Source organism: Pseudonaja textilis, chromosome 14, assembly GCF_049901715.1.
Source record: "Pseudonaja textilis isolate UNSWEBS1 chromosome 14, rPseTex1.2, whole genome shotgun sequence".
Lineage (NCBI taxonomy): Eukaryota > Metazoa > Chordata > Lepidosauria > Squamata > Elapidae > Pseudonaja > Pseudonaja textilis.
The window spans coordinates 4,034,608-4,062,164 of record NC_142003.1 but is presented as its reverse complement, the minus strand read 5'-3'; the positions used below and the strand labels follow the sequence as shown (position 1 = coordinate 4,062,164).

Sequence of the window (27,557 nt, the reverse complement as noted above, 5' to 3'; positions counted from 1 at the left end):
TCATCCCAAATTGTGTAGTCTACAGATTTTTATCTGTAGAAGTCAGTTCAGTATCGTGCTGGCTGGGGAATTCTGGGAGTTGGAAGTCCCCATGTTTAAAGGGGCCAAGATTGAGATATAATGCCATGGTTGATTAAAAAAAGGGGGGTTAAGCAGCTGAAGGGGTGATAAGGCAGGAACCCCTAACTCAGTCAGAACACAGATTGGAAATGGGTGCCAGAGGCACACTGGCCAGAGGGCAGCGTTAACCAGATTCCTTTCTCTGTGCACGAGGCAAAACCGGCTAATGATGGTGCAAAGGGCACCTCAATAGGCGGGCATTGAAACAGGTGCCAAAGGATTCCTCTCCCAGTTTGCAAAGTCAGCCAATGCTGGTTCAATCAGGATTCCCCTCTCAAGACCCGATGCAAAGTCAGCCAATGCTGGTTTGATTCCCCAGATCGTGATGATGCAAGGGTCTCTTCGACAGGAGGGCACCCGAAATGGGTGCCGAAGGCTCCTTGGCAAGGGGAAGAGGAACCCAGGTAAACCAGGATTCCACACCCAGGGGACAAGGCAAAGTCAGCCAATGCTGGCTTGGGCATCAGATCATGATGATGCCGAGGGCAGCTCAGCTGCTCGTGCCCGAGCCTGGTTGGTAGCCCAGGGACAGCCCGAGGCTGGGCGCATCCTGCCAGGCGTGTCACAGGCTCCCCGCCCTGCAGAGGAACAACAAGACAGCTGGAATTTCCTCTCAGGTCACCTGGGCAAAAAAAAAAAGTCTCGGGACCTGGGCGGGGGCGGGGTTTGCAGCGGGACCCCGCCCCCTTCAAGAGGGCTTAAGCCAATGGGGTGGGAAGCTGGGCGGGGCGAAGGCTTTTAGGCGGGCGGAGTTCCTTTCGTGGGCTCAGATCGCGCTGGTGGGTTTGCGCGCACGTGTCTGGATGTGCCTCGCGGTTGCGCTCCGGGGCGCTTGGGTACCTGCGGCCGTCTCACCTGCGTGCCGGGTCGGATCTGAGTCAGGGGGAGGTCGGCACGACGCAGCCATGTCCCTGCCCAAAGGTAAGGGGGCAATGTGAAAGGATAGATAGATAGATAGATAGATAGATAGATAGATAGATAGATGATAGATAGATAGATAGATAGATAGATAGATAGATAGATAGATAGATAGATAGATAGATAGATAGATAGATAGATAGATAGATAGAAGAGAGAGGGAGAGAGGGAGATGATAGGTATAAATGATAGATAATTGATGATACGGAAGATAGATAGATAGATAGATACAGAGAGCGCGGGAAGCATCCCTCCGGACTTTGAACCCATCGCGAGCGGCCAAGCGAAGGCAAGCAATCACGAGACCCGACTCCCGGCTTGTCCAGGCGGGAGCCTGCAGGAGGGAGGCGTCCGGCGGTCGTGTGAACCGTGCAGCGCAGCCTCGCCAAGGGTTGGGTTAAGCAGGGACTGGGGCGTTCGGGCACGGAGTTGGAAGGAAAAGATTCTGGGTGCAAAGCCTTAGCTGGGCTTTTTTTGGTGTTATTTTGCAGGGTTGGAGAGAGGGAAAGGAGAGGGAAGAAGAGAGCGGGGCTTTAAGCACCTTGGCCGAGTTCTAAAATTAAGCCATTTTTTTTTCCCCCGGCGGGGTTGAGTGGGTGGGCTTCCTAAACCGTCGCATCCCGGTCTTAGCGTCGGGAGTTCTCCCCTAGGAGGTTTGAGTTCAGCAGGTTGCTGGAGCTACGCTCGGTGTGTGATGATGCTCTGACGTCACCGGCACGGTGTGGCTGGTTTATGAGAGCTACCTCGGATGACCTGGCTGTTGGTCATTGTTTTTCATGCTTGGGATTTCTGTGCTGTTATCATCCACACTGTGTTGCCCGGACACACAGGATGAAAAAAAAAAAAAAAACAGGTTGCCTGCTGCAATAATTGAAAAGGGAACTCGAAAAAAAAAATCCTGCAGGATGAACTTGAACGTTTGTGCGTGAGAGAGATGCTACATCCCATTTCCCTGTTTTACAGATAATCAGAGTTGGAAGGGACCTTGGAGGTCATCTAGTCCAACCCCCACCCCCACCCAAGCTGGAGACCCTACACCATTTCTGACAGAGGGCAGTCCAAATCCCCCAACTTCCAAGGGCAACTTCTGTTCCATGGGTTGATCGTTCTGTCAGAAAATTCCTCCTTATTTCCAGGTTAAATCTCTCCTTGTTCAGTTTCCATCCATTATTCCTTGTCTGGCCTTCAGGTGATTTAGAAAATAGCTTGACCCCCTTCCTCCTCTCTGTGGCAGCCCCTCAAATATTGGAAGGCTGCTCTCCTGTCTCCCCCGGTCCTTCTCTTCCCTAGACCAGCCAGGCTCAGTTCCTGTAACCGTTCTTCATATGTTTTAGTAGGGATCCCTGTAGGATCCCAGGTTATGTTCTTTACCTGAAAGGTTTTTTCCCCAAGTTGGTGGCTGTGGGACTTCCACAAGCAACATACCTGGTGGAAAGGAAGCCACTCCCATCCTGCTCCGATCAATCAGGTCCGCAGAAGTGGGGGGCCATAATTCCTTGGACAAGCTGAGAGATATCAAAGAGGTTTGTTGGCTTTGACGTCCACTCTGAAGTGATGGTCTCTTTGATGGAGAACATCTGACATTAGGTAGAGCTTCTGGAATGGTGATTCCTGGGGATGAGGGGGTGATCAAGCCAAGGTCAACTTTTAAGGACCATCTTCTAGAATAGCGGTCTCTAACCAGTGAGCCAGGGACCAGTGGTGGTCTGCGAGAAAGTTTTGGTGGTCCGCAGAGAAATGTCCCCCGCAAAGCAATTAATCCAGACTGCGTGGGAACACAATGCTTGTGTCGCTTGCATTGCAAATAACATGAGGTAGTGAGGGGAAGGGGGAAAGGGCAGGGGGGGAACTTGCCCCACTTACCCTACGTGCCTGGCCTTTCCGCTTCTTCCTTCTTCTGCTTTTGGCTGCATGCAAGGAAAGCAGCCAAAGTCTTTCTTTCTCTCCCCCAAACTCCACCAGAAATGAGTCTTTGGGACCCTGCAAGGCCTCCTGCTCCAAGAGGCTGCGCCGGCAAAGACTCATTTCCGGCAGAGTTTGGGGGAGAGAAAGAAAGACTTCTGCAGCTTCTGCTGCTTTCCTTGCATGAAGCCAAAAGTCTCTCTTTCTCCCCCAAGAACGGAGCTGGAGACAGTATCCTGCGATCCTAAATAAGGAATGATTGATCGGTAGGAAAATGGGGTAGGGGATTTTCCTGCAGACTTTGGGGGGGGGGATTTTCCCAGGGTCTCTGGTCTGCAGGATTTAAAATTATGAGTTTGGTGGTTCCTGACACCCAGAAGTTTGGCCACCCCGGTTCTAGAACGGGGATCTCCAACTCAAGGCCCATGGGCTAGATTCAGCCCGCAGGATGCTAAGATCTGGCCTATGGGCCCATTCTGGGAACAGAGAAGGATCAGCCCACGGTGCCTTCTGCCAGTGAAAATGGAGCTCAGGGGAGCCGCGTGCAGGCAGCCTGGGCTCTGTGTTTGGCCATGGTGGCCTCCTGCAGCCCTCTGCCAGTGAAAACGGAGCCCCGGTGCAGCCTCCCCGAGGTGAAATGGATCTCCTGCTTGGAGGGGGGGCTGAACTAGAAGAACTTCAAGCTCCCTTCCAGGCCAATTCTGATGGATTGAAAGCTCTGTTTTTGCCGGCAGAATGTGCAGGAGGCCGTTGTGGCCAAAAACGGAGCCTCGATGAGTGACGTTTAGCTGGCCGCATCCTCTGGCCGTGCCCCACCCACCCCCACCGAGGTCAAACACAAAACCCTGATGCAGCCCTCCATGAAATTGAGTTTGACACCCTTGTGCTAGGCAGATCTTCTGACCTGTCCTGAAGGAACTAACTTGGGGACAAATCATCCTTGAGAAGGTCCATCCAATGGTCGCCCAACAGCGCATCCATTGTCGGTTGAACCTTGTCCCTAACTTTGTTGTTGCGTGTCTTCTTTTGGTCCATCTTTCTGAAATATCTTCTCAAGACAGCTGGGTCTTCGGGTTCATTGATAATAGAATAGAATAAGAATAAGAATAGAAGAGAATGAGAATGAGAATAGAATGAAAACAGAATAGAATAGAATAGAGAATAGAGGAATAGAATAGAATAAGAATACAATAAGAATAGAATAGAATAGAATAGAATAGAATAGAATAGAATAGAATAGAATAGGAATAGAATAGAGAATAGAGAATTAGAATAGAATAGAATAGAATAAGAATAGAATAGAGAATTAGAATAGAATAAGAATAAAATAGAATAAGAATAGAATAAGAATAGCAATCAGTATAGAGTAGAATAGAATAGAATAAGAGTAAGAATAAGAATATAGAATAGAATGAAAACAGAATAGAATAGAATAGAGGAATAGAATAAGAATAAGAATAGAATAGAATAGAATAGAATAGAATACAGAATTAGAATAGAATAAGAATAAAATAAGAATAGCAATCAGAATAGAATAGAATAGAATAGAATAGAATAGAATAGAATAGAATAGAATTCTTTATTGGCCAAGTGTGATTGGACACACAAGGAATTTGTCTTTGGTGCAAATGCTCTCAGTGTACATAAAAGAAAAGATACATTCGTCAAGAGTCAAGAATCATCAGGTCCAACACTTAATGATAGTCCTAGGGTACAAGTAGAGTAGAGTAGAATAGAATAGAATAGAATAGAATAGAATAGAATAGAATAGAATAGAATAGAATAGAACAGAATTCTTTATTGGCCAAGTGTGATTGGACACACAAGGAATTTGTCTTTGGTGCAAATGCTCTCAGTGTACATAAAAGAAAAGATACATTCATCAAGAGTCAAGAATCTTAACATACAACACTTAATAATAGTCCTAGGGTACAATAAGCCATCAAATCCTACTAGGAAACAGTCCATATAAATTGTAAGGATACAAGCGACAAAGTGTGCCATTAAGTTGGTCGGTGCTGACTTTTAAGAATCCAATAGGTAGACTCTCTGCAGGATCGTTTGTCTCCAACCTGGTCCCTTAGGTCTTCCCTTGTAACTGAGACCATCTGCTTTGCTGCTGATTGCCCCGTATCACAGGAGTTGGAAGGGAGCCTTGGTGGTCTTCTAGTCCAACCCCTGCTCAAGCAAGGAAAGCTATACCCTTTCAGACGACCTGTTCTGTTTCCTTTCTGCTTTTCTCGGCGTTAGAGGCCTCTTCCTCTAACGCCCGTCTTTCTCGTTTCCTCCAAGGTGAGGACATGACCTGAACTGCCTGGAAGATGATTTAGGCTTAGAAGCTGATGCCTGGCTAAGGAGCACCATCACTTAGCCAACCCCTCTCAGATCTGCAAAAACCATGGCTTGCCTGAACTCAAATTAAAACTCAGGTTCCTTAGGCTGAAAGAAGGAAAGAAAAAGAAAAAAAAAGCATCCTACAAGGAAAACAGTGGAAGAAGAAAAACAGCATTCTGTTAGGTTGCTAGGTGTGACCTTCAATGGGAAGGAGACTTTAATTTCTGTTGTTGTTTTAAGAGAATTTTATTAGGGTGTAATGTAATTCACTGCCTTGGCTCCTTCTTGCAAATTTTGCAGAGAGGTCAAAGATGTATACATATATACATACACACGTATATGTATATATGGTATTCAGCTTTGTTCGGGTATTTTCCCACATCATTATAGTTGTGCTTTTAAAGTTGTGGCGACGTTTCGGCAGAATCTCATCTGCCATCATCAGGCTTCTGTGTTGTGTTCGTCTGTGAACACTATACGGGTAGTTTGGAGAATCGGCAAATGCCGCCTCTGACTGGCTCTGCTCCCATTTATTCTCCACCTCCTGAGTCCCAGCTGATCGGCTGGGTCTTCCTTGGTTGCCCTGCACAGGAGAACGGAGCTGGAAAGCAGGTCAGTGGGGTGGGGTGGGAATGGGGATATTGCAGTATCCTTCCCCGGCCATGCCCACAGAACACCACGCCCACCAAGCCATGCCTACAGCTGATTGGCTGGATCTTCTTTGGTTGCCCTGCACAGGAGAACGGAGCTGGAAAGCAGGTTAGTGGGGTGGGGAGGGAATGGGGATTTTGCAGTAACCTTCCCCTGCCACGCCCAACAAGCCATGCCACACCTACCAAGCCACACCACGCCTACCAAGCCAGGCCCACAGAACCAGTAGTAAAAATAATTTGAATCCCACTAATGCAGCAAAGGTGGAGATGACACTGAGGAGCAAATTTATATTTCTGTCATTATCTGGAAGGGCATTCCTAAGTATCTCTGAGCATGACACATTTTAGCACGAGTCAGGTGTTAAAGGGCACAGTTGTTTGTTTGTCCTCTTGGAGCTGAGATGGGGGTACATGGGACAATAACCTTTGAGGCCCTGAAAAAGGGTGTAACAGCGTAAAGAAGAGAGACGTGTGGGACATCTGTGCAAAATTATCTGTTCAGAAGTAGGCAGAGTAGAGCTGCGGAGTTTTTGGTGATTTCTGAGCTTGGTGGGTTTCTTGCAGACGTTTCATTACCAAACTAGGTAACATGATCAGTGCTAGAAGGGAGTGGGGTTTGTGGAGGAGGAGGAGGAGGAGGAAAATGACTATGGGGTCCTTGGTGCTCTCTGAGCTGGGTTGTTTTCTTGCAGACCTTTCATGACCCAATTAGGGAACATCATCAGTGCTAGAAGGGAGGGGGGTTTGTGGAGAGGAGGAGGAGGAGGAATGTGAGGTCCTTGGTGCTCTCTGAGCTTGTTTTATTTCTTGCAGATGTTTCATTACCAAACTAGGTAATATCATCAGTGCTAGAAGGGAGTGGGTTTGCTCCTATTTTTTATATATATTTAAGAATTGAGCTGAGAGTATTGACCAGCTGCCAAGCAATGTTGGGAATTTGCTTGGAGAAAATTGGAGGAACAGTGTGTGTGTGTGTGTGTGTGTGTGTGTGTGTGTGTGTGTGTGTGTGTGTGTTTTAATAAAAAGGGTGGTGGCGAAGATCTATCAGCACACTTCAAATGCAAGACTCGACAAGGAGCTGACATTTATCTCTGGTTGTCTTTGGTGATGAATATCAACATGATGTTCTCCAAAAACAAAACAAAACCCAACCACAATGGTAGTTGTTTTTTTGACAATTTAACAAAAGGCAGAAGCCCTAAAGCTGGTTTTAGGTTGCCAAAAAAGATCCACGAACAAAAGAAAAGATGGATTTTTGTGGGGGGAGAACAAATTTTGCTTCTCGGTCCTGGATGGACATCTGTAAAATAAAATAGAGACGGTGAATCTATAATGTTTTTCAAAAGGTGTTGAGCCCAAGGTAGCTTTTGCTCATGGCTAATCGATGGGATTTTAATCCAGCAATGACAGGAAGGCCAGAGGGAGCTAGACTGAATTTTAGAAATGCAGGAATGCAGGGAAGCGTCAATCATTCTGTTGGCCAGCGTTCCCCCAAAGTAGCCATTATAAGATGGGTGGCCTTCAATATGGCTGTTATGTATAAGCTGGGTTGACAAAATCAGAAAGGAGGAGGTGAGAAGCCGCCTGGGAAATAAATCCAAGGGAAATCATCAAAACCATTAAAAAAAGCAAAACTTAGAATATTTTGCACATGGGATGCGACACCCGGAAAAATACGGCATCCTTCACTTAATCCTCCAAGGAAAGATTGAAGGCAAACAACATCCAGGCAGAAGAAGAACATTGTGATTTCAAAATCGAAGGGACTGGTTTGAACAAAACTCAGCAGCCCTTTTTTTGTGGCTGTTGATAAAAATAGGATCGCCAACATGATCACCAACATCCAATGACGGACAGGGCAGGAGGAGAAGGAGAAAAATTAATTGTAATGATAGCTTGTTAATACCTGGGTGCTGAAAAGTGAAACTCTGTTTAGGCCTCACTATTGAAGGATTCCCAGAAAAATACAGCATCCTTAATCACAATCTAAGGGACTGTTTTGGACAAAACTCAACAGCCCTTTTTTGTGTGGCTGTTGATAAAAATAAAATTGCCAACGTCCGATGATGGATAGGGCAGGAGGAGGAGGAGGAGAAACAGAAGAAGAAGAAGAAGAAGAAGAAGAAGAAGAAGAAGAAGAAGAAGAAGAAGAAGAAGAAGAAGAAGAAGAGGAGGAGGAGGAGGAGGAGGAGGAGGAGGAGGAGGAGGAGGAGGAGGAGGAGGAGGAGGAGGAGGAGGAGGAGGAGGAGGAGGAGGAGGAGGAATTACTAATTGTAATGATAGATTAATACCTGTCTGCTGAAAAGTGAGACTCTGTTTAGGCCTCACTATTAAAGGATTCTCAGAAAAATACAGCATCCTTCACTTAATCCTCCAAGGAAAGATGGAAGGCAAACGTGGTCCAAGCAGAAGAACATCATGGCTTCAAAATCGAAGGGATCGGTTTGGACAAAACTCAACAGCACTTTTTTGTGTGTTGATTAAAAAAATAGGAACATAATTGCCAACGTCCGATGACGGATAGGGCTCAAGAAGAAGAAGAAGCAGGATCAATTCCTTCTTCGATTCAGTTCAGTTTATTCTGGGAGTTGAAGTCCACCCAGATGGTGGCTACTGTGGAATTCTTAAAGCTTGGAGAAATACAACCACAAAACTTGGATGCAGAACATGTTAAGAGGTCATGGGTTTGGATTCCTTGCACGCTGTCATGGCGGCGTCCTGCAAATCGTTGCAAGATCCCACAAACAGACCCCACCACCCCTCTTGCAATGGGATGATGTCACCTTCCGTAGAGTAATAGTGTAGTAGTGGGATGAGAAGGTCGCCCGAGAAGAAGATCCAGCATTACGTTTGTAGCTGCTGAAAAACAATCTCGCTCACGCACGCACGCACGCCCTGGCCTGCACCCCCAACCCAGGCACACAACTCGAAGGGAATGTCCTTTTTGGGATCAAAGTTGGAAAAAAAAATATATATGTGGTGATTCATTAAGGGCTTCACATCAAAGGCCCGGGGAATCCTTTCAAGTGCTTCACTAATGACTAGAGAACTCCGAACGGCACATTGTTTGCATAGTTGTGTATAATAAAGTAATTACTATTTACGTAACTGACTTTGTAATAGGGCATGTTTTAGTTTTCTCTGTCCAGGTGGCTCGAGGGCTGCTTAGAAGGACCAGCGCTTGGTCAGCTGGGGTTACAGGGACCATACAGCTCGTCCTCAACTTACAACGATTCGTTTAGTGACTGCTTGAGGTTACAACAGCACTGGAAAAAGTGGTTTGGGATTGTTTTTCCACACTTACGACCATTGCAGACTCCTCATGATCACGCTTGGCAACCTGACTCGTATTTATGATGGTCGCAGCATCCCGGGATCACCCGATCCCTTTCTGGAACCTTCTTGAGAAGCCAAGTCAATGGGGGGGGCAGGGGGGGGGAGCCAGATTCACGTAAAAACTCTATTGTTAACTTAACAACGCTAGCGATTCACTTAACAACGGTGGCAGGAAAGGTTGTAACATGGGGCTAACCACACTGAACAAGTGAAGTCAGGATGCAACTTCACTTTAAAAAAAAAAAAACGGCTTTCTTGGGATTGTTGCGGGTTCCAAGTTGTGGAAAGCACAAGTTGTTTAAACTGGCTTTTGAGTTAGTTTTGCAAAGCAAACAAAACTCCATGTGATATTTTGTATCATATATGTGTGTGTGTGTATGTGTGTGTGTGTGTGTGTCTGTCTGTCTGTCTCTCTGTGTGTGTGTACGTATGTATGTATGTATGTATGTATGTGTGTGTGTATAAATACACACACACGTTTTATTATTTTTTTGAATTACTTGCTCTTCTACACTTTTGAAATACTTTTTCAGGATATTTATTTAGCATGTCCCTTAAAGGTGTAGATGCAGAATATCCTGCTTTTGGCCAGGGGTTGGACTAGAAGACCTCCAAAGTCCCTTCCAACCCTATTATTCTATCTTCTTTGCATTTTACATTTTTCAATACTTCTTCTTCTTTTACACCTTTTAAATGCTTTTTCTTTGGAGGCAGAAGTGGAAAAGAACAGCAGTGCCAAGCTTCAAAATTCAAAATCTCAAAGACCCCTCATTGACACCCAATTTCTGCATGTAATATGTGTTCATGGGGGGGCGGGGGGAGAGAGTTTATTAAAATGCAAGCAGGATAAATGTCTTTCCCACGCTAAATAAACCAGAATCAATCCCGTATATCTTTCCAATTAGGGCAGGCGTGTAAATCAACCCCTCTTGTGCCTTCCTTAACTTGAAGTCTTCTTCCAAAGTTCCAGGCTGGGTGTGATGATAATCTGGATTACTTGGTTATGTATTCAATTAAATACTTGGCTGTTTAGTCTCACCCAACATCCTTTTCACATGAGGTTATGGAATAGGCAGGTGAGCAAGTTACAGGTCATGCTCCTTTGCAGGTGACAAATTAACATTTGTTTAAAAAAAAAAAAAACCAGTACAAGCACACTGGCTGAAAAGAGACTTGGATTTTAATCGGAATGCCTTGGAGATAATTTAGCGCATCCAAAAAATGTCTTCTTTGGTTTCTTATAAGAAAGAGGCAGGTAGTTTGACTTGCAAACATTGTTGTGCATCTGGTTGCTGGTGATTTGTTTAGCTCGTAGCTTTGTTAAAGAAATTGTTGAGCCTCAAAGCTTTTGCCATACTGTTGCGTGTTCTGCAACACCGTTGTGCTGGGGTCCCCGTATCTGAGTCTCAACCTTGTTTCCGGAAAGATGAGTCCATCTGGGTGACTTGTCGTGAGGACCTTCTCAATCCCTCCTTGGGGCTGGTCCAGCCAAGATTTGCGTTGGTGCTTTTGAAGGAAGTGAATTCAGATTTGCACTTCCTATCTGGGGTCTTTGTGCATGCAATGCGTAAATGTCTTCTGAATGCATGTGGCTAGATGCATAATTTTGTATTTATTTATTTTGTCATGTTTCTTGGAGTGTGTATTGGAGGTGGTGACCCTGTGAGAGCTGCATGCAACAAAATTTCATGTTAACGTATGCCGATTAAAGGTAAAGGTTCCCCTCGCGCATAGGTGCTAGTTGTTTCCGGCTCTAGGGAGCGCCAGTGCTCATCTCTGTTACAAAGCCGAAGAGCCAGCGCTGTCCGAAGACGTCTCCATGGTCATGTGGCCGGCAGGACTAAACACCGATAAGGCGCACAGAACACTGATCCCTTCTTCCCACCAAAGCGGTCCCTATTTTTCTACTTGCATCTTTACAAGCGCCCTTGTAACTTTGAAGGATCACTAAAAACAGACTTTTATGAGTGGAGGACCGTCTTGTATGCCCGCTGCAGCCTTCGTGGTGGAAAGAGGAGGTTGCATCCGGCTTTCAAGATCCCAGGCTCAAAGGGTAGGACTTGACAGCCATGAATGGGGCATTCATTCTTTCTGGGAAAGGAAGTCTTGTTTCTTTTTGGATGTTGTAAGAGGCGGAGCCGTCCTGGAAATCGGGGTGAGGACCTTTGCGGAAGATAAAAACTTGCGGTAGCCAAGCCCTCTTTTCGTGGGGTTGATATTTTCTATTTTCTGGAGGTTGGTTTTTTTCTTTTTTTTCAGTTCTGCATTTTCTGAAGCACTCCTTGGGCTTCCAAGACTCTTCCCCCCTGCCACAAACCCCTGAATTTTTATCTTTTAAACCAGAGACAGCTTTTTTTGAGGGGGAAGGGAGGTTTGGTTGGGTCTACGTTTTTGAGAGCCTATTTAACCTTTAGTTGGTAGCGTTGCATGCTTACTTTAAGTCTCTGTTTCATTTTTTTTTTTTAAAAAAGGGTGCAATGCAAGATAAGCAGACATCTATTTGGAAACTAAAGAGTATTCCAAAATAAAATACAGATGAAATGCCTGGAAAAAGATGCAACATGTTGGCTTCCAAATGATGCAATCTAGTTGAGGAAGTGCAGGCGGGAGAGGATGCCCTTAATTCCCTCCTCTTCCTCTTCCTCTCCCTCCTCTTCCTCCCCCTCCTACTTCTCTTCCCCTCCCTCTTCATCCCCTAATCTTCCTCCTCTTTCTCCCCTCCTCCTCCCCATCTTCCCCCTTCTCCCCCCTTCTTCCTCATCCTCCTTTCCCTCCTGCTCCCCCTTCCTCTTCCTTGTCCTTCTCCCCTCCTCCTCCTCCTCCTCCTGCTCCTCCCCCTTCCTCCTCCCCCTCCTGGGGCCAGCGGTCCCTTCCCTTGCTGTCAATCAGCCACTGCCCCTCCTCCTCTGTTTCTGCCCACCCAGCAGTGCCCGTTTGATTTCAAACTTTGGGTCAGCTGTTGACACTTCCGGTTGCCTCCCTTCCTTTCCCATTGGCTGGGGAGCCCGGTTGATGCTCTGTGGCCAAATAAAGCAACTATAAAAAGTGTGTGTATGTGTCAGACATGGGCTGGAGGGAGAGAGAGAGAGAGAGAGAGTGTGTGTGTGCAAGTGTGGGCGGCCAAGTTGTGAATGAAAGCCGGAGCAAAGTCTAGGTTTTATCGCTTGGGGCTTTTGCAAAAGATTTTCCCATCCCAGGAAGGCGACTTGAGAAAAAGAGCAGCTGAAAATTGGCTGGCAATTTCTGTTCAGCCACATCTGTGCTGCTTTTAACCTTAAACCACATTGGCTGGTTCACCCACCGCACGAGGCTGCAACCTATGGCTTGCAAGTCTCGGATGCAAGCCATAGTTTGAACTGACATTGGCAAAAAACAAGAGTTTGTTTAAACTAAAGGATCAGGGTTTGCGGGGAAGGAGGTCTTAACCGCTGGATCTTAGGTGCTTATCAGGCCCATAGATTAGCTTCCTTCTATTTCAAGAATTAGTGAGATGAACCATGCTGGTTTAAATACCCTGCTGGATGGTTAACACCCCCCCTCACAAAAATAATAATATTTGTAGCTCTGTTTGAACTGTGGGAATCTCTGGGGATTTCTGAGCTTGGGGCTTTTCTTACAGACCTTTCATAACCCAACTAGGTGACATCATCAGTGCTAGATGGGAATGGGGTTTGCAGAGAAGAAGAGGAGAAGGAGAAATTGTAGGGTCCTGGATATTCTCTAAGCTAGCTTTCTTGCAGACATTTCATTACCCAGCTAAGGAACGTTATCAGTGCTAGAAAGGAGTGGGATTTACACTGAAGATGTTCCCTAGTTGGGTAATGAAATGTCTGCAAGAAAAGCCACTAAGCTCAGAGAGCGCCAGGGATCCCACAAAGTGGATTTTGGTGTCTGTAGGATAAGGTGATTTTCATTTCATCATAAACACACCTGGTGGGAGTGACAGTCAACCCCTACAGTAGATTTCCAGGTAATTCTAACCCTTGGATTGGTTGGGGCTACAGTCTTCCTCAATGCCGTCATCATCTTGACTTTTAGGAAAGTTGGCTTTTTCACGCAGCCCTGGAATGAGTGGGGAGTGGGGAGCCCCCCCTCACCTCTTTCTGGCTTACGTCCGGAAGTTTACTGTGCATTCCGTTGTTTGGGATTTTCCTTGGTGGTGTTAATAGCCTTTTTGTGACGCTGTTGTTGTCATTTTGTTATCTTTCCTTCAGGGAAAGAAGGGGATGGGACCGTCTAATCCTGACTATAAATAAATACATCCCATTCCTAGCTAGCTGGGAATGCAATTGGGGCCTTGGGGCCTTCATTCTGGCGTGCCTTCGTTTGCAAAACCAACCTACTGCACAGGTCAAAAAGAGGGCTGTGAAAATATTTACAGACCCCTCACATCCTGGACATAAATTGTTTGAACTCATACCCTCAAAATGACGCTATCGGGCACCTCACACCAGAACAACTAGATACAAGGACAGGTTTTTTTCCCCAAATGCCATCCCTCTGCTAAACAACTCATTCCCCCAACACTGTCAGATTATTTACTAAGACTGTGTTACTATTCTTCTTCTCATCCTTCCTAGGACCTATTCCCTTTTCTACTTATGACTATTACCATGTTGCTTGTACCTTTACAATTTATATTGTTTTATTTGTTTCCTAGTATGATCTGATTGCTTATTAGTAACCTGTGACTATCACTAAGTGTTGTATCTTATCGTTCTTGATGAATGTATTTTATTCCTTATTTTATTCCCTATGCTATGCTATGCTATGCTATGCTATGCTATGCTATGCTATGCTATTCCCTTCCCTGTTCTGTTCTATTCTATTCTATTCTACATTCCAATATTTCTATTCTATTCTATTCTATTCTATTCTATTTTCCGTTCCATTCCATTCCATTCTATTCTATTCTACATTCCAATATTTCTATTCTATTCTATTCTATTCTATTCTATTCTATTCTATTCTATTCTATTGATTCTTATTCCTATTCTATTCTATTCTATTCTATTTTCCATTCCGTTCCGTTCCATTCCATTCCATTCCATTCGATTCTACATTCCAATATTTCTATTCTATTCTGTTCTGTTCTGTTCTGTTCTGTTCCGTTCCATTCCATTCTACATTCCAATATTTCTATTCTATTCTATTCTATTCTATTCTATTCTATTCTATTCTATTCTATTCTATTCTATTTTCCGTTCCATTCCATTCCATTCTATTCTATTCTACATTCCAATATTTCTATTCTATTCTATTCTATTCTATTCTATTCTATTCTATTCTATTCTATTGATTCTTATTCCTATTCTATTCTATTCTATTCTATTTTCCATTCCGTTCCGTTCCATTCCATTCCATTCCATTCGATTCTACATTCCAATATTTCTATTCTATTCTGTTCTGTTCTGTTCTGTTCTGTTCCGTTCCATTCCATTCTACATTCAATATTTCTATTCTATTCTATTCTATTCTATTCTATTCTATTCTATTCTATTTTCCGTTCCATTCCATTCCATTCTATTCTATTCTACATTCCAATATTTCTATTCTATTCTGTTCTGTTCTGTTCTGTTCTGTTCTGTTCTGTTCCATTCCATTCCATTCTACATTCCAATATTTCTATCCTATCCTATCCTATCCTATCCTATCCTATCCTATCCTATTCTCACCTTACTCCTTCGTGATCTGTTGTTGGGTCTCCTCCTTCCCTGGGGGGGCGGGGGGAGGTCAGGCCACAAGGCTATTCAGCCTCCTGAGCACTAACTTCCTCCCTCTCCTCCCCTCCCTCCCTCCTTCTTTCCACCAAGTGGCAAGCTCTGAGGAAGATCCCCCTGCCTGAGGCTGAGTCACTCTTGCCTGCTTAACACCCTTTCCTTTTCGCTCCCAGTTCTGAGAAGCCAGGAAGGTTTTCAGGAACTCGTGAATGTGCCAAAGTCTGGCTTTGCGGAGAGGTTAGCTGTCTTGCTGTCAGGCGCCTCCCCGAGGGCTCCGGTTCCCAGATATTTTAGAAGCAGCTGGGAGAAGAGGGCACGGCACGATTTGGCAAGCGGTGCTGAGAACGGTGGGCAGCTCCTCAAGAAGAAGGGGAGGCCAGATGATTGCCACACCGATCGTGATGTGACGGGTGGGATGGGGCGGGTCAAGGGGGAGCTCGCTGCCGCAGGTGAAGAAGGCAGCTGTGGCGGTTCACGCCTGCCTAATTCCAGGCTTGGTCTCTCCTGCTCCGAAGGAGAAATCGTCCTTGTCTCAGAGCTGGGCGGTTTTCCTGCAGACGTTGGATGACCCAACTAGGTAACCTCATCGGTGCCAGTAAGGAGTCGGGGGTGGGGGTTTTACTAGCAGGATGATGTTACCCAATTTGGGTCATGAAATGTCTGCAAGAAAACCACCAAGCTCAGAGAGCAACAAGGACAGCCCCACAGTCCTCCTCCTCCTCCTCCTCATCTCCACAAACCCCTTTTTCTTCTAGCACTGATGATGGCCAATAAATAATGCTCTATTCTATTCTATTCATATTCAATATTCAATTCTATTCTAATTCTATTCTATTCTTATTTTATATTCTATTTTTCTATTCTATTCTATATTCTATTCTATTCATATTCAATATTCAATTCTATTCTAATTCTATTCTATTCTTATTCTATATTTATATTCTATTTTTCTATTCTATTCTATATTCTGTTCTATTCATACTCTATTCTATTCTATATTCTATTCATATTCTATTCTATTCATATTCTATTCTATTCTTTATTCCATTCCATATTTTCTATGCTATGTTATGCTATGCTATGCTATGCTATGCTATGCTATGCTAATTCTAATTCTAATTCTAATTCTAATTCTATTCATATTCTATTCTATTCCATCCACGTTGTTCTGCTCTACGCATCAATGCACAGGATTTTTTTAATTTTTTTGGCCATAAATTGAAGTTCCTGCAGGATTCTCTTTCCGCCAGGTGCTATCTTGTTGATGGCCATTTCTGAACTGTTTTGGGGAATAATGGGGAGGGGGTGGATTATTTTGTCTTCCTTCCTGCTTGACCTTGAAATCTTGCAAGAAGCCAGAGAGGAAAGTTCTCTCTCTCTCTCTCTCTCTCTCTCTCTCTGAAAATGTGTCACACATGTGTGTGTCAGGGTTTCCTTCCCTGGCGGAGGGAGGGGGGAGTTGAGATCACACTCCCCCTCCCGCAGCAATGACAGTCGCCCTAGCTAGATGGAAGGCCAATAACAGGGTTGCTAAATCCCTTTTTTTAAAAATTTTCTCACTTTAAAAAAACTTTCGCCTTGCAAACCTCAGCATATCTGTGTATGGAAGTCTCCCCCTTCTCCAACTCATCTGGATCCTATTATTACAGGACTTGCAGGCAAAGTCTCATAACATAAGTATTTTGTGGTTGCATCAACCCAAGTTCCTTCCCCCCCCCCCTCTTCTGACCCCCACATCCCAGCCCCTCCCCATAGCCCTGTCCAGGGTTTAACCCAGGGTTTCTTCACCACAACAGCTTGAAGTTGGGTGGACTTGAACTCCCGGCGTGCCAATGCTGGCTGGGGAATTCTGGGAGTTGAAGTCCTCCCATGTTCAAGTTCTGGAGGTTGAGAAAAATTGGATTAGGTGCTCCTTCTGCTCTTTTCAACTCTATCATATATGGCTCCCTGGGGAATTCTGGGAGTTGAAGTCCTCCCATGTTCAAGTTCCTGAAGTTGAGAAATATAGGTGATCCTTCTGCTCTTTCCAACTCTATCATTCATTCATGGCTGTCCAGGGAATTCTGGGAGTTGAAGTCCATCCATCTCCAAGTTCCTGAAGTTGAGAAATATAGGTGATCCTTCTGCTCTTTCCAACTCTATCATTCATTCATGGCTGTCCAGGGAATTCTGGGAGTTGAAGTCCATCCATCTCCAAGTTCCTGAAGTTGGGGAATATAGGTGATCCTTTTGCTCTTTCCAACTCTATCATATGTGGCTCCCTGGGGAATTCTGGGAGTTGAAGTCCTCCCATGATCAAATAGCTGAGGTTGAGAAACACCAGGTGAACCTAACTGGCACGTTTTCTTGCCCCGGCTCCCCCCGCCCCGCTCTTCTCTTGCCAACCAGGCCCAGGCGTGAGGTGCCTGACTCATTTTTAAAAGCTCGAAAAGAAAACGAGTTTCTCCAGCTGCACCGAAACTTCGGTTTTCTTTTTTTTTCCCCCACCACCACCTTCCTCTGCAATCTGACGGCAGATGGCGGTTTTTAATGTGCAAGGGCGAGTCAAGCCAGGACTCCCCAAACTTCAGGGCCCTCACAGCATCCTTTGGATTCTGCAGAATTTAGTTTTTCTGCTCCAAGGAGCGCAGGATGACTTTGCTCCTCAGACGGGCAGGTGGGACGGTTTATTCTCCAAGGGAGAAATTCGCTGGCCCTCAGATCAAGGGGGAGAGGTGGCATTTGGATTGGATCTAATCCAGTGGTGGGATTCAATTTTATTTTATTTTTTTACTACCGGTTCTGTGGGCGTGGCTTGGTGGGCGCAGCTTGGTGGGCGTGGCCGGGGAAGTATCCTGCAAAATCCCCCTTCCCTCCCCACCCCACTAACCTGCTTTCCAGTTCCGTTCTCCTGTGCAGGGCAACCAGAGAAGGGCCAGCCGATCAGCTGGGACTCAATGGGAAGCAGACAAGAGATGGGGGCGGGCAGTGGTTGGTATTCATTTACGACCGGTTCTATGGGCGTGGCTGGGTGGGCGTGGCAGGGGAAGAATACTGCAAAATCCCCATTTCCCACTAACCTGCTTTCCAGCTCCGTTCTCCTGTGCAGGGCAACCAAAGGAGACCCAGCCGATCAGCTGGGACTCAATGGGAGGCGGAGAAGAGATGGGGTCGGCGGGGCCAGTCAGAGGCGGGATTGGCCGGTTCTCCGAACTGCTTAAAATTTCCGCTACCGGTTCTCTAGAACCGGTCAGAACCGGCTGAATCCTACCTTTGGTCTAATCTCAATCTGCAGATCTGGGACTCGGCAACGGAGAACCTGGATCCATTGGTCCACAGTTGGTCTCTGTTTGGTTGCTTCAGATGCACGCAGGGATTATCCGAAGGATGTAACTAGAGGCCCACCTGGAATCCGTTTTATGAAAGGGGCCTTCCGGGTTTCATGAGCGGGATTCTCTTCCTTTAATTAATATGGGGGGATGGTTGTAACGTCCGATTCGTGGAGTGGCGCCCTCATTTCTGCGTAGCTGAAGAAAGGACCCCCCCATCTTACAAAAATAAAATAAAATAGGCCTTCTTCTTCCCCAATATAAATTGCACTTGTGAATACGCAACTTGCTGGAGGATTGACATTCCTCGGTAGGGACGTTACAAGCAGATCTCGCCTAGGCCTCTTTTTCTAGCTTAGCTTATCTTGAGACGCTGTTCTTTCTCACATCCCCTTCGCTTAATCCTCGGCTCAGAGCACATTTGCCCTTTCTGATCCCACGGGCAGAATGCAAGGGGTTGGTTTTTTGTTTTTAAGCAGGATGGAGAAAAGGGTGAAGACTAGAAACTTTGGTTCTTTTATTCCTTTTTTTTTTTAAAAAAAAAGGAAAATGCACGGGCCTTTGGGAGACAGACAGACAGAAAGAAGAAAGAGGGAGAAAAGAAAGAAAAGAGAGAGAGAGAGAAAGGAGAGGGAGAAAGAAAAGGAATGAAAGAAAGAGGAAAAAGAGAAAAGAGAAAGAGGAAAGAGAAAAAGGAGAGAAACGAAGGAAAGAAAGAAAAAGGACAGATAGAGAAAGAAAACGGAAGGAAGAAAAGGAAGGAAAAGAAGGAAAGAAAGAAAAGAAGAGAAGAAATTAAAGACCGAGTTGCATTTTTCTCATCAGGGCTGCCAGCGCAAACTATGCTGCCAGCAGGGACCTTCCTGGGATCTCTTTCTGTCTGTCTGTCTGTGCAGAGGAGCCCTGTGTGCGTTTGTGCCTCTGTGTGTGTGTGTGTCTGTGTGTTTGCTTTCCGTCTCCTCCTCCCCACCCCTCTTTCAAAATATATCAGGCTGGTGTAAGCTTATATCGTCCCTTGCTGGCATCTGCCTTGTCCACGCTCCAGCGGGGCTTCTGTTTCACTCCTGACGCAGGTTGACACCACGAGGGGTGGGGTGGGGAGGGGAGTGGGTGGGGGAGCCGAGCACCCAGGATTGGGGAGCGTGATCGTGTGGGGGCCCATCCAGGAAAGTTCCCTGGCTACCCAGCCACACAAACAAAACATTTTCCTACCACAAGGGAGTGGGGGGGAAGCGGGAAAGATCTTTTATTTTTAAATCTCTGGGTCTTGGCTTTTGCCAAGAGACCTGCTTTTTCCTGTCTCTCCCCCCACCCCACAGACACACACACACACACTGCCCACAAGGCCCAGTTCTTTCAGACTGGGAGCCCCAAGGAGGGCCAGGCCCCACTTCCTTTAAGCCTCAGCTGGAAGCTCCTGGAAGAAGGGGGGCAATACCCCCATCCGAAAGGTAACAAACAGAGGGGACCCCCCCCCCAAAAAATGTACGAATACCTATCGGAGGATACAAGCCGTCCTAGGGGAAGGAAGGATAAAGATGGCCACCTCGCCCACTGAGGGTTTATATAAGCCGTCCATAGATGAGAAATGATCACGAAATTATCCCTAATAAATTACCAGGCGTTTTCCATCTCTTGCACCTGTTATGCAAACTCTCTGGGTGTTTGGCTTCCTCCCTCCCTCCTCCTCTCCCTCCCTCCCTCTTTTCCTTTACCTTTGCTCCTCCTTCCCTCCCTCTTTTCCTTTACCTTCCCTCCTTCCTCCCTCCTCCTCTCCTTCCCTACCTCCCTTTTTCCTTCATCATTCCTCCTTCCCTCCCTTTTCTCTTTTACCTTTCCTTCTCCTTCCCTTCCTCCTTTCCTTTAGCTACCCTTCTTCCTCCCTCCTCCTCTCCTTCCCTTTTTCCTTTACCTTCCCTCCTTCCCTTTTTCTTTTACTTTTCATCCTTTGTCCTTCCCTCCGTCCTTTTCCTTCTCCTTCCCTCCCTCTTTTCCTTTACCTACCCTTCTTCCTCCTTCCCTCCCTTTTTCTTTTACTCTTCCTCCTTCCCTTCCTTTTCCTTTCCTTCCCTCCCTTTTTCTTTTACTTTTCCTTCTTCCTCCTTCCCTTCCTCCTTTTCCTTTCCTTCTCCTTCCCTCCCTCTTTTCCTTTACCTGCCCTTCTTCCTTTACCTTCCCTCCTTCCTTTTTCCTTTTCCTTCTCCTTCCCTCTCTCTTTTCCTTTACCTACCCTTCTTCCTCCCTCCTACCCTTTTCCCTTTACCTTCCCTCCTTCCTCCTTCCCTTCCTCCTTTTCCTTTCCTTCTCCTTCCCTCCTTTTCCTTTACTTGCCCTTCTTCCTCCCTCCTTCCTTCCCTCCCACCCTTTTTCCTTCCCTTCCCTTCTTTCCTCCCTCCCTTTTTTCTTTTTCTTCCCTCCCTCCCGTTTTTAAACCCCTGCCCGGGTTGCACCCATAGCCAAACGGGGAAGGGGTGCGTGGGTGGGGGAGAACCTTAAAGAGCAACCAGCCTTCGAATTAGAGCAGGGAGACCCTCAAAGGAGAAACTGTCCACCCTCTTCGTCATTGAGGGGTGGGCCATCGCCCCCCACATCTTCCCCTCCTCCCTGCAGCCCTTAAGGAGGGGAGGGGACGGGGGGGAGGGGTTGGACGACGCAGGGGGGCATCCTCTTTAGCAAGAGGAGGGGGCAGCTTTTGCACACACACAAAAAAAGACCCCCACAAAGGAGAGAAGAAGCAAGCCGCGGGTGGGTGTTGCACACGCCCCCTCCCCTTGAAAAGGGACGGGGACTCCGCTGGGTGCATCGGAGGTAGACCGGTCTCTCTCTCTCTCTCTCTCTCTCTCTCTTCCCGCCCCCCCTCCAAAAAAGAACAGGGCATTCCTGGAGCCCCGCCCCTTTTGGCTTCTTTCCAGCTTCCTGTTTGACGTCAAGCGCTGAATCTCTCCGGGTTCTTTTTACAACTTCAGTTGCGGAGTGTGTGTGTGTGTGTGTCTTTGTTTGTGTGTTTCTTTCCCCCCCATGTAATCTGAGCAGCAGCCCCCCAAAAGATTCCCTGCAACCTTTTCTCTTTTTTTTTTCCTTTCCTTTTTTTTTCTTTTTTTTGGTGGGGAAAATTTCCTCTGTTTTTATTGTCGGAAGGAACTAAGATTTTGGATATATATATATATATATATATTTGTATTTTATTTTATTATTATTATTATTTCCCCTCCGCCTTTCCCGGAGGAGGAAGAGGAAGATGGGCTTCCCGGCGGCTCGGCGAGACTCGGCGGCCCCCGGCGTGTGCGGCCGACCCGCAGAAGGACGGACCTTAAGCGAGGACTGAGCGTGCAAGCGAAATGGGACAGCGGCCGCGGTCGTGCCCGGGATCTTAAGCGCGTGCATCGATCCTTGGACTAACTGTCACCGGGTGGTTTTTAAAAAAAAAATCTTTTTTTTTTTTTTGCAACCAGACCAGGTGCCTCGAAGCGGGCGCACAACACACACACACTCACACACACACGTACAGAGTCACCCCTGCAAGGCGTGTGTGTGTGTGTGTGTGTGTGTCTGCGTTTTTTTTTTTTGCTGGTTCCGTAACTTCTGGGAAATCGGCAATGGACAAAAACAAGGTAGCGCTTATGTTGCAATTGCAAATTAATAATAATAATAATAATAACAAGAATTGTGTGGCTGCGGGGAGGGGGGGAGGAGGAGGAGGAGGGAGGGCGAGAGAAGGGGCTGCTGCGATCCGAGTTTTCTCCTTTTCTTTTTCTTCTTTTCCCTGTGCAAGGTTAAACACGCCCGTTTCTGCAGCGGTGGCGTGGGGTGATGGGGGGTTTTGAAAAGTTAAAATATGCACGGGGGAGAGAGGGAAAGAAAGGGAAATGCGTTATGAAAGTGCAAAAACAAAGCTCCGAACTTTTGCACGGGGGGCTGGTTTGCACAGTTTTTGCACGGGGGAAGCAGAAAATGCAAAGGGCGGCGGTGCAAAGGCTTTTGCACGGCGCCGGTTGGGGTAGGTGGGAAGGGGTCGCCGCTTGTGGGCTTGCGCCCTTTCCTCAAATTGTGGTTATATGAGCAATTGGGGCGGTGGGGTGGGGGAGAGATCTGACCCCGTCGCGAAAGCCGGGGGCAGGTTGAGGAGGAGGAGAAGGAGGCGAGGGGGGCTCTTGCAAAACTTTCTACGGGATTTCCGGCCGGCGCTTGACGAATTTGCAGCTCTGTCGTGCAGGCGAAGTTCGGAAAAAGCTGCACCCATGCCTTAAAATATATATATATGTATATATATATATATATATATATATATATATATATATATGTATATATAATTTTGCTCTGTCTTTTTGCAAAGAAAAGGATTGCGGCTTCTCGCCTTCCTCCCCTTTTCTTTTTGCAACTTCTGCAAACGGGAGGCCCGGCCTTCCTTTGGACAAAAAGGGGGGGAAAAAAGCGACGGGAAGGAAGGTGGGGGGAATTCCATTGGCTCCTCCCCGATCAGCTGCTGTTTCCAGCCCCCCCCTGCACCCCCCACCCAAACGGCCGGGGAGAGGGAGCTGACGTTAGTCCCCGTGCATCCTTCCTTGCAACCTTTGCTCATTCTTCCTTCTCTCCTCCCACCTCAAAAGAAATATACTGAGCTGTGTTTCCTGCTTTCCAATCGACCGAAACTGGTGTGTGTGTTTGTGTGTTGGGCCAGTGTGCTCTGTCCATGCTTAGAGGTAGCCTCTTCCCCCTCTTTCAGGAGCTGTTGGTAGACTGCATGCTGTCTTGCAAAGGCTATGTGGCTTACAGATGGGCAGGGATAAATATTCATGGCCCCCCTTTATCATGGGGTGGAAGGGGGAGTGAGGTTATGGGTGGGGGGGAATACTCCCCTGCAGCTCAATTTTCTGAAAACAGTTGCAAATTGCAATCTTTAGCGCATATCGGTCAGGATAGCAAATTTATTCTGAATCCCCTACAAGAAGGGGACTACGGTCTGCGCATTTGCTAAACCAAATGGACTTGGGTATGATAGTTGGATGGGAGACCACTAAGTGATATTAGACTAGACTGCAGGTGGCTAGCCGTACTTTTGTACGGCTGCCAAAAAACACTAGGTGGGGATAGCCATGCAGTCACCAAAAAGTAAGCTTGACTGACATTTTTTTTTTCCCTTTATGTAAATTAAATTATGCTCAATCCTGCCAGTTTATTTTTTTTTTCGTGCCCAAATGCAGAAAAGTTTGCAAAGGATAGGTAGATAGATAGATAGATAGATAGATAGATAGATAGATAGATAGATAGATAATGATAGATGATACAGATACAGATATATAGATAATGATAAGTAGATAGCTAGAGAGTTGGAGAGATGCTAGATAGATGCTAGTTAGATAATATAAAATAGATAATGATTGATAATGATTGATAGATATGATAGATAATTAATAGAAGATATAGATGATGGATGATAGATAACAGAAAATAGATAAATAGATAGATAACGATTGATAGATAATTAGACAGACAGACAAGTGTTTCTCAACATTGGCAGTTTGAACATGAGTAGACTTCAACTCCCAGAATTCCCCAGCCAGCCATGAATATAGGTTTTTTTTAAAGTGTTTTTTTTTTTAAGTTAAGAATGCTGTGTTTGTGTCTTTGCCCGTTTCCTGGATTATTGCACCAGTATAGAATCTTTGGTATCTGAGTCGAAATTCCTAGGAACTCATTGTGTTGACATAAGGACAAGAGGCAAGTTGCTGGTTTTAGGATGAAAGAATTGCTAGCATTGTTTGAAGCGTTCCAGAGGGCTGTTGTGCAATTGACACGCAAGGGCACACAGCGACCCTCTGCACATCAGTGGAGCTGGCCTCAACGTTTCTACACTCGAAACATTTTGCAGGAAGGTCCTTCTTCACCCTGGCTGTCTCTTGTGAGGGTTAGAGACTGCAAATCCTAAAGATCAGATGAGCCGGTGTTAACACCCCTGTGAGGTAGGCCAGCGTGTTCCTCTTGCGGGACCCACAACGGCTCCTCCTTGCTCAGTGACCGTTTGATGAGAAAGTCCCTTGGCAAACCATCTTCCCTTCGATGGCGGGTGTGCAAAGCTGGTGAAAAAGCAGAAAGATCAGAATCATGGTTTCGTTTAGTGACTGCTCCTGTGAGAGACCAAGCTGCCAGTTGCTAAACGAGGACCAGACTGGATTTGGATGCCGCCTTAATGCAAAATTGCACGAGGCTTTCCTGGAAAGAGAGGTAGAGTTATAGAAGCGGTGCAATCCGTAATTCTGATGCCAGGCCGCTGCAAATAATTCAGTCCAAAGCGTCTTGATTTTTATTTATTTTCGGACTTCCTCTCCCGCTGCCAGCCAATTTTTTATTTTATTTTATTTTATTTTGTCGGTTGGCATTACACTCTGCCTCTTTGAGTGAGTGGGTGGGTGAGGGCTATAATTTGCCCTGGGAATTGAAATCCCAGGGCATTTTTTTTTCCTCTTTAGAAGGCAGGAGAGTCTATCGCCAGCTGCTTCCTTCTTTCCTGGGACTTTTTGGTGCAGGACGTCAAACCGAATGCCAAGGCTATCGGAAATTGTGCTGTCATGGAGCATTGTGACACACACACACACTCACACATGCACCCCTCCAAATGGGGCATTCCGAGCCCCAGATTAAGCGGAGATTAAGCTCTTCTTAATCTCCGGTCCCCTCTGGCCACTTTTGCAGTGGGATGTTCCACATTCCACTGGGGAGTGGGGACATTTTGCAAACCTCGATGAAGTCCGGCGGACAGCAGTGTCCTTGGCAAACCGAAGCGGCCGTATTTTTATTCAAAAATGTCATCATATTTCCAGGGGTGCCCCTTTCTCCCCTTTCAAAAAGTGGCACCAATCCCCCTGCATTTTAGTTTGGGCTAACAGTGTCGGAGAAGGAAGCGCACCGGGTCGTTCTTGGCGGGAAAGATCAGAAGGGGCTGCCACCGAGAAGGTCTAGTTGGAAAATGGCACCCACCTAGAGGTGGGATTCAACCGGTGTAACAACCGGTTTGGTGAGCATGCGGGCGGTGTGTTTGAAAACAGCTCTAAAACTTACCTTCTGTTCTGACCCAAACCTTGTTCCAAGGAAACAACCACCAAACGGAGGTAACAGCAAAACCTTTTAATGCTTCTCTATGAATTCCGTTCCTTCCCGGTTAAAAGGCTGTTTCAAACTCATCGAGCCTTGCTATGGTTGTGCAAGGCTGTCAAGAACACTGGGTAAAGTTACTAAGAAATATTTCAAACACAAAGATTCTCCAAACACCAACCAAGACATTCCGAACATCTACAAGGCTTAAGTGCAAAAACTTCTTTGCTTCCTGCAAAGAACTCCGGTTTCTCAGCTGGCTTTTATCTCTTAAGGGAGGGGCCATCACCTTGCAGCCTTACTTTTGAGTCGCCCTTGCTGCTGCAGCTGCTCTTTCCTTTGAACAGCCCTGCATGCATGCACAGTGGAAACAGGCTCCTCGGGGACCTCTTCATCGCTGCTGCCAGCCTCCACAATCTCCGAAGGCCTCCACTCCCTGATGGTCCTGGCCCCATTCCTGCATCACACGCAGGCCACTCATCTGAGTCCTCGCTCTCCGAGACCTCAGCCATCCACACCTGCTGCCAGCAAACCACAACACCTTCTACTGCAGCCCTGGTGAATTAAAAACAGTTGATTTATGCGGCAATCCGCTGTTGCCGTGGGAATCAGCTGAGCTGCAAAACACAGAAATATAGGACAGACTGGCGCAGGGGCAACTAATCGTTGGAACAACCAGTTCATGTGAACCGGTCCGAACCGGCAGAATCCTACCCTTGCGTTTTAAGAGGCTGGTCTCAACTTTGACATGGAATGCCAAGATGTATAAGTGGTCCCTCAACCGTTTTGTTGAGCAACTGTTGGAAGTTACAACGGTGCCGGAAAACAGGGACTTACGACTGCTCCTCACACATAGAAAGAGGCCAACTTAGGAGTTTTGAAACACTAGCTCTGCGAGAGAGGATCCGGATTGTAATCAACCAGCTATTTTAAGAAAGGATGACCCACAGGAAGGGAATACAGAAAGTCTGCGATTTAACAGCAGTTCATTTAGTGGCTGTTCCAGTTACAACGGCACTGAAAAACCTGGCTTACGACCGTCTTTCAGAGTTACAACCTTGGCAGCCGTCCCCATGATCATTCGGATGCTTGGCCATTGACTCGTATTTATGAAAATCGCAGCCTTCGGGGTGGGCTGTCACATTAACCCCTTTCGGCGACCTTCCCGCAAGCAACGGAGAAGTCAGATTCACTTACCAAGCAGGTTACTAACTTATCCTCTTGCACTGATTCACCGAACAACGTTGGCAACGAAAGATGGGGAAAGGGAGCAAAATTGAACAAAGGTCTCACTTAACAACAGAATGTTGCGGGGGGCTCCATTGTGGTCATAAGTTAAGGACTACCTGTATTCTTTCTTTTGATCGCCGGCCCCAAACCCATCCCAACCCGTGGTTTTCCCAAGACTCAAATCATCTGCCTTGTGGCCTGCAAGATTTACATGTTTTTCCCAGCCCAACAGAAGTTTTGCTTGTCTCGGAGATCTGTCCAGTCGCCAGAGGAAGGGGGTGAATGTATTTTTACCATCCTTTTGGTGACTCAAAGGCTGGTGACCTCACCGGCTTCAGGCAGGCCAAAATGTTCTTCTGGAACAAAAGAGGAGTTTTACAGTCTTCTTGGAAACCGTGCAAGGAAGTTTAGGAGGAGAATTCCAAATGAAGGTTGCTGGAAGGCTGTTTGGTTTTTTTTTTGTCTTGCTTTTTATTAAAATAATACAGTAGTAGGGGAGAAGTCTTGGCATTTGGAAAGACTGAACCGGGCAGCGAGGGAGGAAAGTGAGATGGCACCACTGCAGAATGTTTAATCTTTGAGGTTTTTTTTTTTTTTTTTAAGGATTGGAACTTAAGTTTGCCTCGGTCTAAAGAGCAGCCCCTTTAGACTTAAAAACAGCTTTGGTAGGGGTCTCCAGGATGGTTTTGGGGACGGGGTGCCAAGCCAAGCCTTAGAGAGAATGGAGCGCTGGCAGAACCTCAAAAAAGGATCATCAAAACCCTTTGAGGAGAAAAGGAAGCTTAACAAATAGAAGTAAATCATGTATTTATTGGGGTTTTCAATCCCTGCCTTTTTTATTGTTTGATTTATAAGTCAAGGTGGCGAACATACCTAATTCCCCCTCCTCTTATTTTCCCCAGAACAGCAACCCTGTGGGGTAGGTTGGACTGAGAGAGAGTGACAAA

The 27,557-nt window shown here is 46.3% G+C and overlaps 1 protein-coding gene across 1 annotated transcript in view; it reads left to right on the top strand.

The window, feature by feature from the left end:
• Window positions 1–851: 851 nt before the first annotated feature.
• Window positions 852–27,557, top strand: part of MAP2K3 (mitogen-activated protein kinase kinase 3) — a 50,073-nt gene continuing 23,367 nt past the window's right edge. Inside the window, exon 1 of the mRNA XM_087941997.1 lies at window positions 852–1,041. Within this exon, the coding sequence (XP_087798123.1) occupies window positions 924–1,041 (118 nt within the window). The 5' untranslated portion in view covers window positions 852–923. The remainder of the gene's footprint in view (window positions 1,042–27,557) is intronic.